Genomic DNA, 13,991 nt, shown 5'->3' on the forward strand with positions numbered 1-13,991 from the left:
TGATTCACATGATTAATCCTAATCGAGAAAATTGTTCTACTCCAATTTTATATTTTCGACTTATACATATTAACGAAACATTAACATCAATTAATGTCTCAGCTACACAAATACCTGCATTTAATTTTTGTGAATCGATAATTAAAGGAATTGTTTATTATTACATTAATGTTTATCCTTTATTAGAAAATTATATTTTTGCAACTTATGTAAATTCAAGTAATCCTATTGATGCAAGTATATACGGACTTTTATTTGATTGGAATAGTAACTTTATTAGGTTTGTTATAATATCGTGAATATTTATATTGAAAAATTTTGATATTACTAAGATATGATGTGATGTTTTAAACGTTTATAATTAATTAGCAATACGTACTTAAGTGCCGCTTCTGTGAATAAGAAAGGAATTGTACAACCGCCTGGGAAAATTTATTTTTCAAAGAAATCAAGAAATGTCGGCTTTTTATATGTTGATATCATGAAAAACACTGGATCCGTTATCTGGAATTACTTTACTAACCCGTATGTTATAAATCTTAATTAAAATTAAATTAAAATTACTAAAATTACTTAATAATTTTCTAATACATCCTTTTCTTTTTTATACAATAAATAGTCTAACCATGTCTAATATCAATTCGGGAATAATTATGTATAAAGACAGTTTAAATACGTTAACTTCCGGATTTCTTAATGCAGAAGGAAATTATTGTTTGGTCATAGCAAGATTTTCAAGTAAAAAGCAAGAACCGTTACGCGTAGAAACAATTTTGATTCCTACTCAAAGTAATCGAACATCATCATCTAATTTGATATATTCAAGAAAATTAAAATCTTTTTCGAATATTATCACTTTAAATTGTAATATTGATTATAAGGGAAGTGGAAATATTTGTCAATTTTATTTTTCTGGTGGAAGTAATATGGCGAATGCATTTATCTTGAGATTATCTTTTCTCACATCTGGGTATATATATTATTTTTTTCTTGTATTTGATCCTTTAAAAAATGAAAAAAAAAATATAGTAACTCACGAATCTCTTGAAATTAGAAATTTAACAAACGTTGAAACTAAACCAGCGAACTATGTTCATAATTCAAATGATATAAAAATATATCCGTTGCTTTTTGGGGGGTGAGATTTTTATTATTAAACGAGTGGCGCAGCGAAGGAAAAAAAAATTAAATTTTTTAAATTTATTTTACAAGTTATCTTTTAACAGCCAGAGATCGAAATAGAAAATTAATTTATGGTTATATTCTTAATTCTACAGAAGATTTTCAAGATTATTGGTATGAAATGATCGAAAATGTAATTTTTTTAGTACGACCCAAATAACTTTTTGATTAAATCTCAAAAAAATAAAGGCCTTTACCGCAGCCTTTTTTTTTAAATTCCAAAGGACCATCTTATATTCTTCCGGATAAAAAAATTATTGGTGCGGCGCAAATAAACGCGACCAATTGGTTTTTAAATACAACAGAACTTCCTAAAATCCCTATAGCAAATGGTATGTTAAATTTTATTTAATGTTGTATCATAACCTTTTTTTATTATTTTTTAACTTTTTATTATTATCTTTAGATAAAGGATATTATAATCCACAATTAAATCTAACACTACCAGTAATAAACGGAACAATACCAATAAGAACTTCTCAGATTCTTATACAATATAAAGATCCAGTTCAACTTTCTTCTGGGAATGTTAGCGTTTTTATTCATTCGAATTCTATATCAACGGACCCAATATATTTACGACAAGTATATTCTGGACAATCAGGACATTGTATTTTAAGTGAAAATCGTAAGACAATAACGATAAAAATTTTTACAAGCACATTTAATCAACCATTAACAGATTATTTTGTAATAATTGATGACAATTTTGTAAAAATAAATGAAAATGGTGAAGCTGTAAAAGGAATTGAAGCAAATGTTTGGGTCTTTAAGACTGGTAAGTTGAATGTTTGTTTAAATATTACTTTGAATTATGAAAAGTTGCTTTTATTTAACAATTTTTATTTATTATTAAGAACAAACCGTACCAAATATTTTTGTCGGTAAATGCAATAATAAATAATAAAAAATTTTTTTTTTTAAGGGCTCTAAGTTATTTATGACCTCCGGCGCATTGATCTTTTTCTTTTTTTTTAGAATCTTCCGTTGCCTTATTTCGATTAACAGCCGCTGGATCAATACTTTACGAATCTCTAAACGCAACAGAAAAAATAGAATTTGTTAATGAACTTGGGAATGAATTAGCAACAATTTTACCTGTTACTCCATCACGATTAGTTCCTAGGTATCAATATCAACGTGATCCAACTACCGAAGAAATACAAGTCATTTTACCTTTAGAAATAATTTCATCAACAAATATTTCGGAAATGAATGTAATTAATATTATTGAAGATTTGAATTCTTTTATAATACATCGTGATATGGGTCCATTGGCATATATGAAATATACTTATCTGATGGATAGTAATTATGGACTTGTTAAACCTGGTAAAATAAATCGTATTGTTTTTTTATATTTCATTATATTTTTATTAATAACTTTTTTCCTTCATCGTAGAAAACTTTTGGGATAAATATTTATTTATCATTATTTTATTCATTGTGGGGATTTTATTATTTACTTTATTGTGTTTTATCGAACAACGTAGGAATCCAAAGGTATAGATGAAATATTCTGTAGATTAATATAAATCATTAAATTTAAAAGTTTATTTTTTTTTCGTCATAGGCTGAAACGTCATCCGTATTCAAATTTTCTATGGGATTCGTAAGTTATTTATTATTCGTTATTTTTACATTACGATATTCAAAAGCGGTGGCAGGACTTTACGAAACAAGGTTTGTCAAATTTTTTTAGTATGAGTGTATATGTTAAAAAAATTACAATTAAAGTTAATTATATTTTCTATTTAGCTTAACAATTGTTATATTATCAACATCGTTAAAAGAAACGGTATCATTATTTTTAATAATTAGAGAAATTATTACTTCAGAAAAATTTAGAGGATGGCTTAAAAAACATTTTTCGATCACTATGTTATTCATGTTATTATCAGCAGTTGATGTTTATTCGTTGATGATATTAACTTCAAAAATTGGAAGTAAACCAAGTTTAAGCGCACCTTTTGCTAAACGTACGCGTACGTGGATATTTTGGGTTGGTTTATTTGCTCTAATTAAAAAAGAAATTCCTCAATTTATTATTGTTGTACGTATTAAAAAAATATCTCTTTTCTTTTTTTATATTATATTCTTTTATTATAATAACATCTTACTATTTAATTATTTTAGTTAATTTATCAACAAAAGACATTAAAACTTGATCTAGTTCCATTTCTTACTCTATTAATAACATCTATTGTGCTTGTATTTAATACAGTATGGAGATTAAATCAACTTTTTAATTTCTTTTTTCAATCAACACCACGTACTAGAAGAGCATCAAATATTCATAAAAGTGGGAATACAGGAAATACTGGATATGAAACTGATAGAGAAGATAATAATGCTGATTTAGGTAATAATGGATTAAGTGTACCCTCTAGTGAAGTGATATTTGAAAGTGATGAATTTGATGAATTTGATGATGAATCAAGTCCAGCAGAAAAAGGAGAAAAAGAAAAGGACAAGAAAAAAGTTGGATCAAGTACTGAAAGTGATGAGGAAAAATCATTTATTGAAGAGGAAATAGAAAAAATTGGTTAAAAATACTGTATGTATATATATATGTATATTTTTTTTTGTATTGATATATAATATTACTGTATATTGATTTTATTATCAAGAAAAAAAATTAATAAAAGGATTAAATGAATAAATAAGTTATATTAATCATAGTATTCCAGTAAAAGACTTTGTTTTGATATACTGTATTAAAAGTACTGAGTTGTTTTTTTTAACCGCTTTTACTCATTAGAAGATTAGTTTTATTAGATCAAAAATGTAATAACCCAAGACCTGATACTAAAAATTTGTAAAATGTAGGAACTAAAGAGATTTTTAAAAAATATATATAATAAAAATTTTATGACATTATAAACCTACAAGTTTATACGTATAAAAGGAGTATATAGTAAATTAGTACTGTATGGTAATACAAATTAGTACGGACGTTTAAAAAAAAAAAATTTAAATTTTTCCGTACTCAGACGGACCTTTAATTGATTTTTTTTCATGTGATCAAATTTTTGAGATGAATATGTTGCACACAATATTTGAATTGTGATTCTGATTAATTTATAAATTTGTAATATAATGATTTTAAAGTTCTGTTATCGTAAATATCTCTTTTAATTTTATACTTCTTTGAAGAAGAAAAATAATTGAAAATATGAATATTTATAATATATCCAAGATTATCCATTTGAGCTAGTAAATCCTGAATTTGAACAGGTTTTTATATTAAAAAATATGACTTTTCTTGTACAAATTTTTTTGTAATTAATTTGCTAATAATGCGCCACATAATACCAAAAATTATATTTTGTAAATGCTAAATATGGTGGTCTAATTTATATATAAAATAAAATATGATAAAATTAATTATAAATAAACCAATAAAATTTAGTTATTATTTAATGGTCAGTTTTATTATTATGGAGCTGAAATATATTAAAGGAATGAAAATTTATTAGCTTTTCTTCAAAGAATATTTTTAATTTTATAATTTAACATTTAATTTTATAATTAGTAAGATATTTTGTTAAAAACAATATTCGAGGCTGCACAAAAATACAAAAATGCAAAGTCGTACGATTGTACGAAAACTTAAATTAGTACGAAAATTTTAAAACTTTTGTACGTACACGTACTAGTATAAAAAAATTGATTAGCTGTAAATGTACGTACGAAAAAAAAAACACACGTACGTACTAATTTGCGTTACGGTTACGGTCCTATTTTACTCAATACCTTATAAAAGGTCAATAAGATCTTTATTGAGATCTAGTTCATAAATTTTAATACATATTACTATTGAAGAAATTCAAATACCGAAGAACCGGAAGTGGGTATCCATCCTCTAAATAATTATTGATTCTTCAAGTAATTTAGGTATAAAAAGACATATTAAACATCAAAATCATTTGAGATTACACAGTGAAATTCGATAAACCGGATCTCGATATAAACCGGATTTGGGCCTATAGTTTCGATATACCGGAATCAATTTTATAAATGTAGACAATGACGGAAGCCATACAGGTCTGTGGGCTAAGCCCTTACAAAAGGAAAACTACTTTATCCACCATACGCGTATAAACCCAACCTCCTCAATGAAGTGAATGAACTATAACGGATCAATTTTTTAACCAGCTATAAAACCAATTAAATTGATTTCACGTGATACAGATATTCTTTTTTTTTGTGACCGGATCATTTTTTTTTTTTTTTTTTGATCTTTTTATAATAATATGTTCGGCAAAATTATTTAGGTATTTATAGTTTGGGTATGCAAAATGTGGTTAATTTAAAGAAAAAAATTATTTCTGATAGTAAGAAGAAGCGGAAGCAGGGTTGATTAGAAAACTTCAGTTGTTTTTGAGATTTTTCAAGTTTTTAATTTTGTTACGTCACATAAAAATTGGATTATCACATGATTTTATATAAAAAAATTTTGATGGATCACGACAAAAAGAAAATCATTGTAGCGCAAGCGTAAGTAGAGAAGCATCTGATGCAACTTCTACTACAATTAACTACTTTAACCACATATACTGCTAGTACTACAGTATCGACTGCTAATACTATAATAAGTTCCCATGGCAGCAGCAACAGCCGCTAAAGCTTCTTGGAATAAACCTGATATTTGAGTGTAGATGAAAGAAAAAGATTATCAAGTTCAATGGAAAAATGGTTACTAAACGTCCTGTATCACTCTTCTTAGAAGAAAAACCATCAAATTTATGTAAAAAATAAAATATTTCTAGATAATTTATTTAATTTGTATTAATTTATTTATATAATAGGGAAGCTGAAACCGTGAGTCCTTTTAGTTTTTAGTTTTAGAAAATTGATTTTTAGTTTGAGAATCCTGATGAGATTCGATCAGACGAATTTGAGATTAGTTAATTTTTTACTGTAATTATTTCTAATTTTAGAAGATAAGGAATAGTTTAGTAATCTAGTAATATACTGTACATAATCCTTTTAACCAAGATAAAAAATTTTTTCTTTTAATTAAAATTTACAAATTATATTAGTTAACCCGTTACTGCGTCACAGCACTTTTAAATTATATGCTTAATTGGAAAATTTATATAATTTTTTTTTTAAAAAAAAAACCTTTGGGATTTTAACTGACTAGATTTTTAACTGTCAGAATTTGTGACTCGGGATTTTATTTCAACGGGATTTGTGTTGTGATCTTGGTGTCGTCCAACTGAACATACATATCTTACATTTCCATGATAACCGTTCAATAAGAGTTTAAAATTAATTAGTTTAAAGAAAGTTGGAATTAAAGAATTAATTGTGTAATTAAAAATTTTCATTTGTTCTAGTATTATCATAATATTTAAGTTAGGTATTAGATCTTTTATTGCAAAAACTTTTTGTAATCACATTATAATTATATAAATTTTATTTTATAAAATGGCTGTTTTTAAATCCACATTCGAAAAGTGGCGTCACTACTCACTAGCGATGAAAAGTTTTAATTTACCTGTCGGATTCCTAAAAAAGTTACTTGCAATGAATCACATGATACTCTACAGGTTATATAAGCAAGATCACCATGCTTCTCACATTTTTGATTTCTTGTAAATTGGCGATAAACCCATTCTTGAAGAATATACTTTATTTTGCATCTTTATTATCATCGTTTACGAAATACCATCTACCGTTCATTCAATAATTTCACCACATTTTGCTTTGTATTAAGCATAATAAAGGTAGGTAGATTTTAATTTTTATTTATTTTTTTTTGGATCCTGAATTTTCTTTTTTTTTGAATTCGATTATTTAATGTACTAACGCTAATATATAAAAAATAAATTATTCCCCTAAAAAATTCATTATTATTATTTTTTTTAACGGAGATAGTCCGGATATTCTTTAATCTGTAAAAACTTTACAATATCAAAAAGAAACACGAATACTATATTAATATCATCATCATTAGTTAATACTTAGAGGATGTGAAGAAGAAAATTTATTAAGAACATTACATTGGATATTAGTACCATATTGTATAATAATTATGGTGATAGCGATAGGATTTTTATATTATAGAAATTATATAATAAAGCAATTCTTTTGGTTATCTTCAACAAGAGAAAGAGGCTATTAAGACCTAAACCTCAAGAAGTTATTCATACCACTACATAATATTTAATTTATGTAAGTGAAATTGGAAATGTGGAAAGTATGGAAAATATGGAAAGTGTGTGTAAAAGTGTGAGATAGTGTGAAAAAGTGTGCATAGTGTCGTAAATTCGTAACTAATCAATCATTTTCTTTTTTTTTTGTAGTTCACGTAATTCATATATTAATGGTATTATTTGATGCGTATCCAAATTTTACTATGGCAGAAAGTGAGTGAATCAATTCAATAATTTTTAAATAAAAAAAAACATTAATTAATTAATTAATTAAATTTTTTTTTCTTTTTTTTTTTTGATCGATCAAGTTGTTCAAGAATTAAGTAGAGAACTAGCCATTGGATTAGCGTTAATATATCCTATAAGCATAAGTAAGTTACATTAAAAAAATAAGAAAAAAATTTTTAATCTCTCCTAAATCTCTCCTAATCTCTTTATTAGCTTATACAACTCCAACAAAAGAATCAAGGAATGAACTTACAAATAATAGTAATAATAAAAGTTCACCAAATAGATATGTAGCAGATATATAATAGGCTTTTATTATTAATATTACCAATATCAACATTATTACCACTCGCATGGATAACAGGACATTATGTAGATATTAATGATTTAGATAAAGCGAATTCAACTCGTAGAATACATAATTTAGTTTGGGTAATATGGGGTGATGATCTTTTTAATAAGTTTGATTTATAATTGGTATAAATTATTTATTATTATGGAATCATTAAAACGTAAAGAAATTGTTAGTGGTACTTCTGATATGCAATGGACTGTTTCTACTTTAAGACGTGCTGCAATTTATGTAAGTGATTTTAAATATTAAAAAAAAATTTTTTTTTTTTTTAAATTTTTTTTTCTAACGAAAATTTCAAAAATTTTAAAATTTCATTACTTCTTTCTTTTCTAGTTGTGTTTGGCAATTTCTTCATTAGTAATTATTATGACAATATTTTTAATAATGTCATTCACTTATGGTTATTTTCACCTATCAAGTACATTATTCAATTATAATATGAATATTACATATGTAATCGTATGGAATTTTACAATACCAATATTACAAAATTTGGTTCAATTTTTTTTCATATACAAGTAAGTTTATTTATCGCGCTCATCACAATTAATTCTTAACAAAATAATTTATTAAAACTAATTTTTTTAGAGCAATAAAACCGAAAACAAAACACTCAAACACATCAATGACAAGTAGATTTGCATTAGCGAATGCAGCAAGAAAAGATGATAAAAGAAGGATGGGTGATTTTTCACGTGATGATGAATCTTTAATAGGAGGTGGTGGTGGTGGCACGTTAACAACTACTTCGACCCCATTAACGTCACCATTTGTTTCTTCAACTCCACCAGTAACAAATACAAACACAAATATGACCACAACCACAATGACATCAACAAATACAAATAATAATGATTATTTTAATTATTCTAATTCAAATGGATTGAATGCAGCTGCAATGAATTCAATGACAAATAATATTTTACAAAATAAGTCTAGTATTGAAATAAATCGTAATGAAGCGTATAAAAGGTTAAATTCAAGAAGATCTTTAACAAGATCTAGTTCACAAATTTTATCACCTATTAATTTTGGAGAAAATTCAAATACTGAAGAGGGTAAATATCCATCCTTTTTAACACCAGAAAATGATTATTATAGTTAAAAGACCTGTATTCATATTTTCGGATGAACAAACTAGTGATGAAATTGATTTAAATAGTACTGTTTTTAATAATGTTAATAATGGTAAACGAATTAGCGGAGAAAATACGGGAATAAAAAGAATAAGTAAAAGTAGTAGTAGTATAAGAATAAGTGTAGGAACGAATACTAGTATTAATGGTAATGATTCTTCAAGTAATTTAGGTGTAAGAAGAATTTCAGGTCATATTAAACATCAAAAATCATTTGAAAGTTCAATGGGTTTAATTGCTGAAGAAAATTCTGATGGATCACATCGAACAATTATGACAAAAAGAAATCATAGTAGTGCGAGTGTAAGTAGAGAAGCATCTGATGCAACTTCTACTACAATAGTAACTACCTCAACCACATATACTTCTAGTATTACAGTATCAACTACTACTACTGTAATAAGTCCTATAGCAGCAGCAGCCGCTAAAGCTTCTTGGAATAAACCTGATATCAATGATCATTTGAGTGCTGATGAAAGAAAAGGATTTTCAGATTCAATGGAAAAACGTGAATGGTTAACTAAACGTCCCGTATCACCTCTTCTTAGAAGAAAAACTTTATCAAAATTACCTAATTTATAAAAAAATAATATATTTCTAGATAAAAAACAATTATTTATTTTAATTTATATTAATGTACTTATATATATATATTATATTATTCTTTTTTTTTATTATCTTTTTTTTCTTTATTTTTATGGGTGGGAATTTTGTTCTTTCTTCACGTTATTTATTTATTTATTTTTTTTTGTATTATATATTTTTGGATTTCTTCGGTTATATACGGTATATGTGTATATATACACATGTATTTTATGTTTAATATTGAATCTTTTAATTAAAAAGAACTTTTTTGTTAGATATCATGCAATCCACGATATTTGAAAATAGAAAAAAATTGTTAAATTCATATATGTTATCAAATATTAATTTTTTAAAAATAAAATCACCTCTTTAATTTATGAATGTAATGTTTTAATATTTTTTATCATATTAATTTACCAAGAATATACTCATTGAGATTCTATAGAAGCTTGTATTATCAAGTACAGCATATAATATATAAAATAAATCAATTAATTAAGTTATAAAAATTTAACTTAGACGCCATAAATTTTTACTATATTTACAAGCACTTATTATGGAATGTTAATTTGGATAATAAATTTAAAATATAGCAAGTCATTGTAATGTAGCAACTCCTGAAAATCATTTGAACTTTTACGCTTGTTTGAAAAAAAAAAGTAAGTTCAATCAGACCCGAGAATTTCCAAGCATTTTCAAATTGCGAGCATATGTTAATTATGCGTTCATTTGACTGTTTCAAGTGAAATATCTTTGGCTTTTTGTCTTTGCAATTTAGAATGTAAAGAAATATCAGCAAATATTATGTTTGAATTAATTCTACAATAATTAAATACTATTTATAAGGTACATCAAATTTATAAGCTCATCATTTTTCTATCTAGAGAATTGGCAAACCTGGAAATTAAGTGTAACAAAATAATGAGTAACGTATCAAAATTAGATTTATTAAATATAGCCATTACGAGTTGAATTGATTGAAAAAAAAGTTGAACAATATAAATTTTTTTGTGATCAGTATCTTTATAAATTGCTATATTAAGTCTAATACCATTTTTTTTCTCTGCATAAAAAAATTGTAACAGTTTAAGCTTAATGTAACTGTAGTACAAATTGTGCATATTTATACTCGCGTTCGTTTTAACTTTTTTTTTACTTATTATAATTCTAAAATTTAGTTTGAATAAATTACTTGCATATATAAAATTATAATTCTTATAATTCAAACTAATTAGTATGGAAAATAAGCCAAAGTGGTTATGGAAGAATATTATTACTGATAAATATCAGGTATTATAAATTCACATTTATTATTAATAATTATAGTAATATTGAATTTTTATAGTTAAAATTGTAATAATTTTTTGAACATTAAAAGAAACATGTTACGATTTCTACTATTGATTCAACTACTGAATCAGAAGATGCAGATGAAAGAATAGTTTATATGGAAGATTTAGAAAAAAGAAAACAAGTATATGGAATATGTGGAGAATGTAATGAACCTGGTACAGGAGAGGAATGGTGTCAACCTTGTAATGCTAAAAGATTTAAAGATAACTTTAAAAATTGGACTAGTGGAAATAAAGATATTGATGAATTTATACAACAATCACAACTTAATTCTGTATATTATAAAAAATATCTTGAATGGATACCTTTTGAAAAATTTCAAGATATTACTTATATTGCAGAAGGTGGTTTTGGTAAAATATATTCAGCTAAATGGCCTGAAGGACATATTGAATATTGGGATATTGAAAATCAAAAATGGCACAGAAGATGTTGGGATAAATATGCATTGAAAAGTTTGAATAATTCTTCTAATATAAGTTCAGATTTTTTAAATGAGGTAATTTGAATTTAGTTTATTTATATTTAATATTCTTTATGTCTAATTATTAGCAAAATTTCTTTTTATCAATTAGATTAAATCTCATCTTCAGATTCATCTTAATGATGTTGTTCCATGTTATGGAATAACTCAAAATCCAAATACTAAAGAGTATATGATGGTTTTATTTTACTGTAATAAAGGGAATTTGAGAAATTATTTGAATAAATCTGAAGAATATATAGATTGTAAAAAAAAAATTTATAAATTACAGGAAATTGCAAGAGGACTTTTAGATATTCACATTGTTGAGAAAGTTCATAAAGATTTTCATTCAGGTAATATATTGGAAAGTGGAGGTATGTTTATAAGTGATTTAGGAATGTGTCAACCAGCAAATAAGAAACCAGTTAAAGAAGAAGGAATTTATGGAGTATTACCATATATGGCACCAGAAGTTTTACGTGGACATCAATATACAAAAGCAGCAGATATTTACTCATTTGGCATAATAATGAATGAGTTTCTTTCTGAAGAAATTCCTTATGGTGATACTTCTCATGATGAATTTTTAGCTGTTAAAATATGTAAAGGACAAAGACCAAAAATTTCTGAAGATGTGCCAAAATTACTTGCAGACTTGATTGTTAAATGTTGGGATGCAGGAATAGAAAATAGACCAACGGCCAAAGAATTATATCAAACATTAAAAAAATATTATATTGAAAGGGATAATGAAAATAGTGAATTATATTCTCAATTAAAAGAATGTAATGAAATTGGAAAAAGAAAATTTGAAAGCAGATCAAGCAAAGATAAATCCAAAAATATTCAAACACATCCACAAGCAATTTATACTAGTAGACTTTTAAATTTTAAAAATCTTCCAAAACCAGTAAATTCTTCAGATTTATCATCTCTTCAATTTAATTCAGGTAAATTAACTTATTTACCTTTGTTATGAAAAACCATTTACATTATTAATTTTATTCTTTTTTTCCAAATAGATGCTAAGTATGCTATTCAATCAACATTAGCGAATCCAAGCAAGTATTTCTTTTAATTATCGTTACTATGATTATTGCGTTCATATTTATTAACGGTCAAATACATTTTATTAAATTTACAGTTTCAGAATGTTTTGATGTTCAATTAAGTGAATCAGGTAAGTTTTTATTTATTTATAACTTCATTAATATTTCTTATCTGATTTATTTACCTATTTTTATAGAACTTAATGAAATTTGTCAAGACGGTGAAAATAATATTGAAAGTTGAAGAGCACGTTGAACAGTTGAAATGAACCTTTTATTTCTATTTTTATATTTTATACCTTTGTTTACTTTTTTTTACATATATTCAGTATATACTGACTTATCGGTTGTATTTATTTAGAAATTACGTTTTCATTTTAATAAAGGGCTTAAATTCTTTATACTTATTTGATAATTGTTGTTTAATTTACAATGGTAAAATCGCAAATATCTTGTAGCTATTGCTCTATGTATGTTATAAATGTATCGCTAATCGCAAATACTTAATGAGTTGAATTTCAATATGATTATTGTGTACATCGATAATCATTACGTGATAAATATTTTATGATATTCGATTTAGAAGGGTTTAATCGATGAACCGTTTAATGCCGGCGGAAATCCGAAAAGATAAGGTTTTAGCCAAAAGCCATGCATGTCTTTTAGCCGGTATCAGGACATTTCGTCGAAAGTCATTTCGCCGTAATTATGAGGAGAACAATTTTTTTTTATTAATTATTTACATCTTATAATCCTTTAAAATTATCTCATTGATGGTTTTAACTTTAACAAATTAAATTAAAGGAAGTCACTTCATAATACCACTGAAGTGAAACATAAAAACAAGTATAATAAGGAAATAATAAATTAATAAATTCTAACTCGTCATTTTGGTACGCAATTTCTTTATAACATGACTTTTTTTACATGTATTTATACAGTACATACAGCGATGACTGCAATCAAGTGATTTGGATGGGGTCACCAAAAAAAAAGCGTTGTATGTATTAATTTATTTATCCCAAAAACTGGAAGACAGATATCATATGATGCTAAGTATTTTAATTGAAAAATAGAAAAGAGTTTTATGTTATACTATTTTTTTTTTTGAATTTTATTATGAAAACTGAAAATGTCTATTATAGTTTGACTTATATTTGAATTTTAAATAAATACTAATATTTAAATTAAGTCTCATTCAAAGAAAAAGATTTTATTCAATTATTATATGATCAAAGGATATTATAAAATGCATTTTACAACTAATGTCCTTAGAACTAATTAATTATCCACTCGAATCGATTTTGTGTGTAAGTATTAGTTATATCCTGGCTAATTAGGAATAAGTAAAATTTTACTAGGATCGGATAAATGATCAGCCGATAGGCTGATCATGTTCCGATTCTAAAGTAAAATTTTACTATTCCAATTAGCCAGGATATAATTGATTTATCCCCTGCCATTTACACAATA

General features: G+C 25.4%; 4 protein-coding genes across 4 annotated transcripts; all 4 read left to right on the forward strand.

Annotated features, from left to right (window-relative positions):
* Positions 1 to 8: 8 nt before the first annotated feature.
* Positions 9 to 3,732, forward strand: OCT59_020085 (uncharacterized protein; the record flags this gene model as incomplete). Its single annotated transcript, XM_066148936.1, has 13 exons — positions 9 to 280; positions 370 to 525; positions 620 to 970; positions 1,055 to 1,138; positions 1,213 to 1,296; positions 1,372 to 1,514; positions 1,589 to 1,960; positions 2,040 to 2,066; positions 2,161 to 2,514; positions 2,585 to 2,685; positions 2,756 to 2,865; positions 2,941 to 3,235; positions 3,319 to 3,732. The coding sequence occupies 13 exons, from the start codon at positions 9 to 11 to the stop codon at positions 3,730 to 3,732; spliced, it is 2,763 nt and encodes a 920-aa protein (XP_065989896.1).
* Positions 3,733 to 7,392: 3,660 nt separating this feature from the next.
* On the forward strand, positions 7,393 to 7,879 carry OCT59_020086 (uncharacterized protein; the record flags this gene model as incomplete). The annotated part of the gene is made up of 4 exons (XM_066148938.1): positions 7,393 to 7,408; positions 7,497 to 7,559; positions 7,655 to 7,717; positions 7,788 to 7,879. The coding sequence occupies 4 exons, from the start codon at positions 7,393 to 7,395 to the stop codon at positions 7,877 to 7,879; spliced, it is 234 nt and encodes a 77-aa protein (XP_065989897.1).
* A 191-nt stretch (positions 7,880 to 8,070) lies between these two features.
* OCT59_020087 (uncharacterized protein) lies at positions 8,071 to 9,647 on the forward strand (the record flags this gene model as incomplete). The annotated part of the gene is made up of 4 exons (XM_066148939.1): positions 8,071 to 8,157; positions 8,263 to 8,447; positions 8,518 to 8,987; positions 9,031 to 9,647. The coding sequence occupies 4 exons, from the start codon at positions 8,071 to 8,073 to the stop codon at positions 9,645 to 9,647; spliced, it is 1,359 nt and encodes a 452-aa protein (XP_065989898.1).
* Positions 9,648 to 10,804: 1,157 nt separating this feature from the next.
* OCT59_020088 (uncharacterized protein) lies at positions 10,805 to 12,925 on the forward strand. Its single transcript, XM_066148940.1, has 6 exons — positions 10,805 to 10,940; positions 11,029 to 11,502; positions 11,579 to 12,419; positions 12,492 to 12,530; positions 12,614 to 12,649; positions 12,716 to 12,925. Exons 1-6 carry the CDS (start codon positions 10,887 to 10,889, stop codon positions 12,760 to 12,762), a joined length of 1,491 nt encoding a protein of 496 aa, XP_065989899.1. The 5' UTR covers positions 10,805 to 10,886; the 3' UTR covers positions 12,763 to 12,925.
* The last annotated feature ends 1,066 nt before the right edge of the window (positions 12,926 to 13,991 follow it).

The sequence above is a fragment of the Rhizophagus irregularis genome, chromosome 3 (assembly GCF_026210795.1).
Source record: "Rhizophagus irregularis chromosome 3, complete sequence".
Classification (NCBI taxonomy): Eukaryota; Fungi; Glomeromycota; class Glomeromycetes; order Glomerales; family Glomeraceae; genus Rhizophagus; species Rhizophagus irregularis.

Coding starts and splice junctions, on each gene's coding strand:
- OCT59_020088 (XM_066148940.1), top strand. CDS start 10,887: ATGGAAAATAAGCCAAAGTGGTTATGGAAGAATATTATTACTGATAAA. Junction 10,941..11,028: donor TTATTACTGATAAATATCAG/GTATTATAAATT, acceptor GAACATTAAAAG/AAACATGTTACGATTTCTAC. Junction 12,650..12,715: donor TGTTCAATTAAGTGAATCAG/GTAAGTTTTTAT, acceptor CTATTTTTATAG/AACTTAATGAAATTTGTCAA.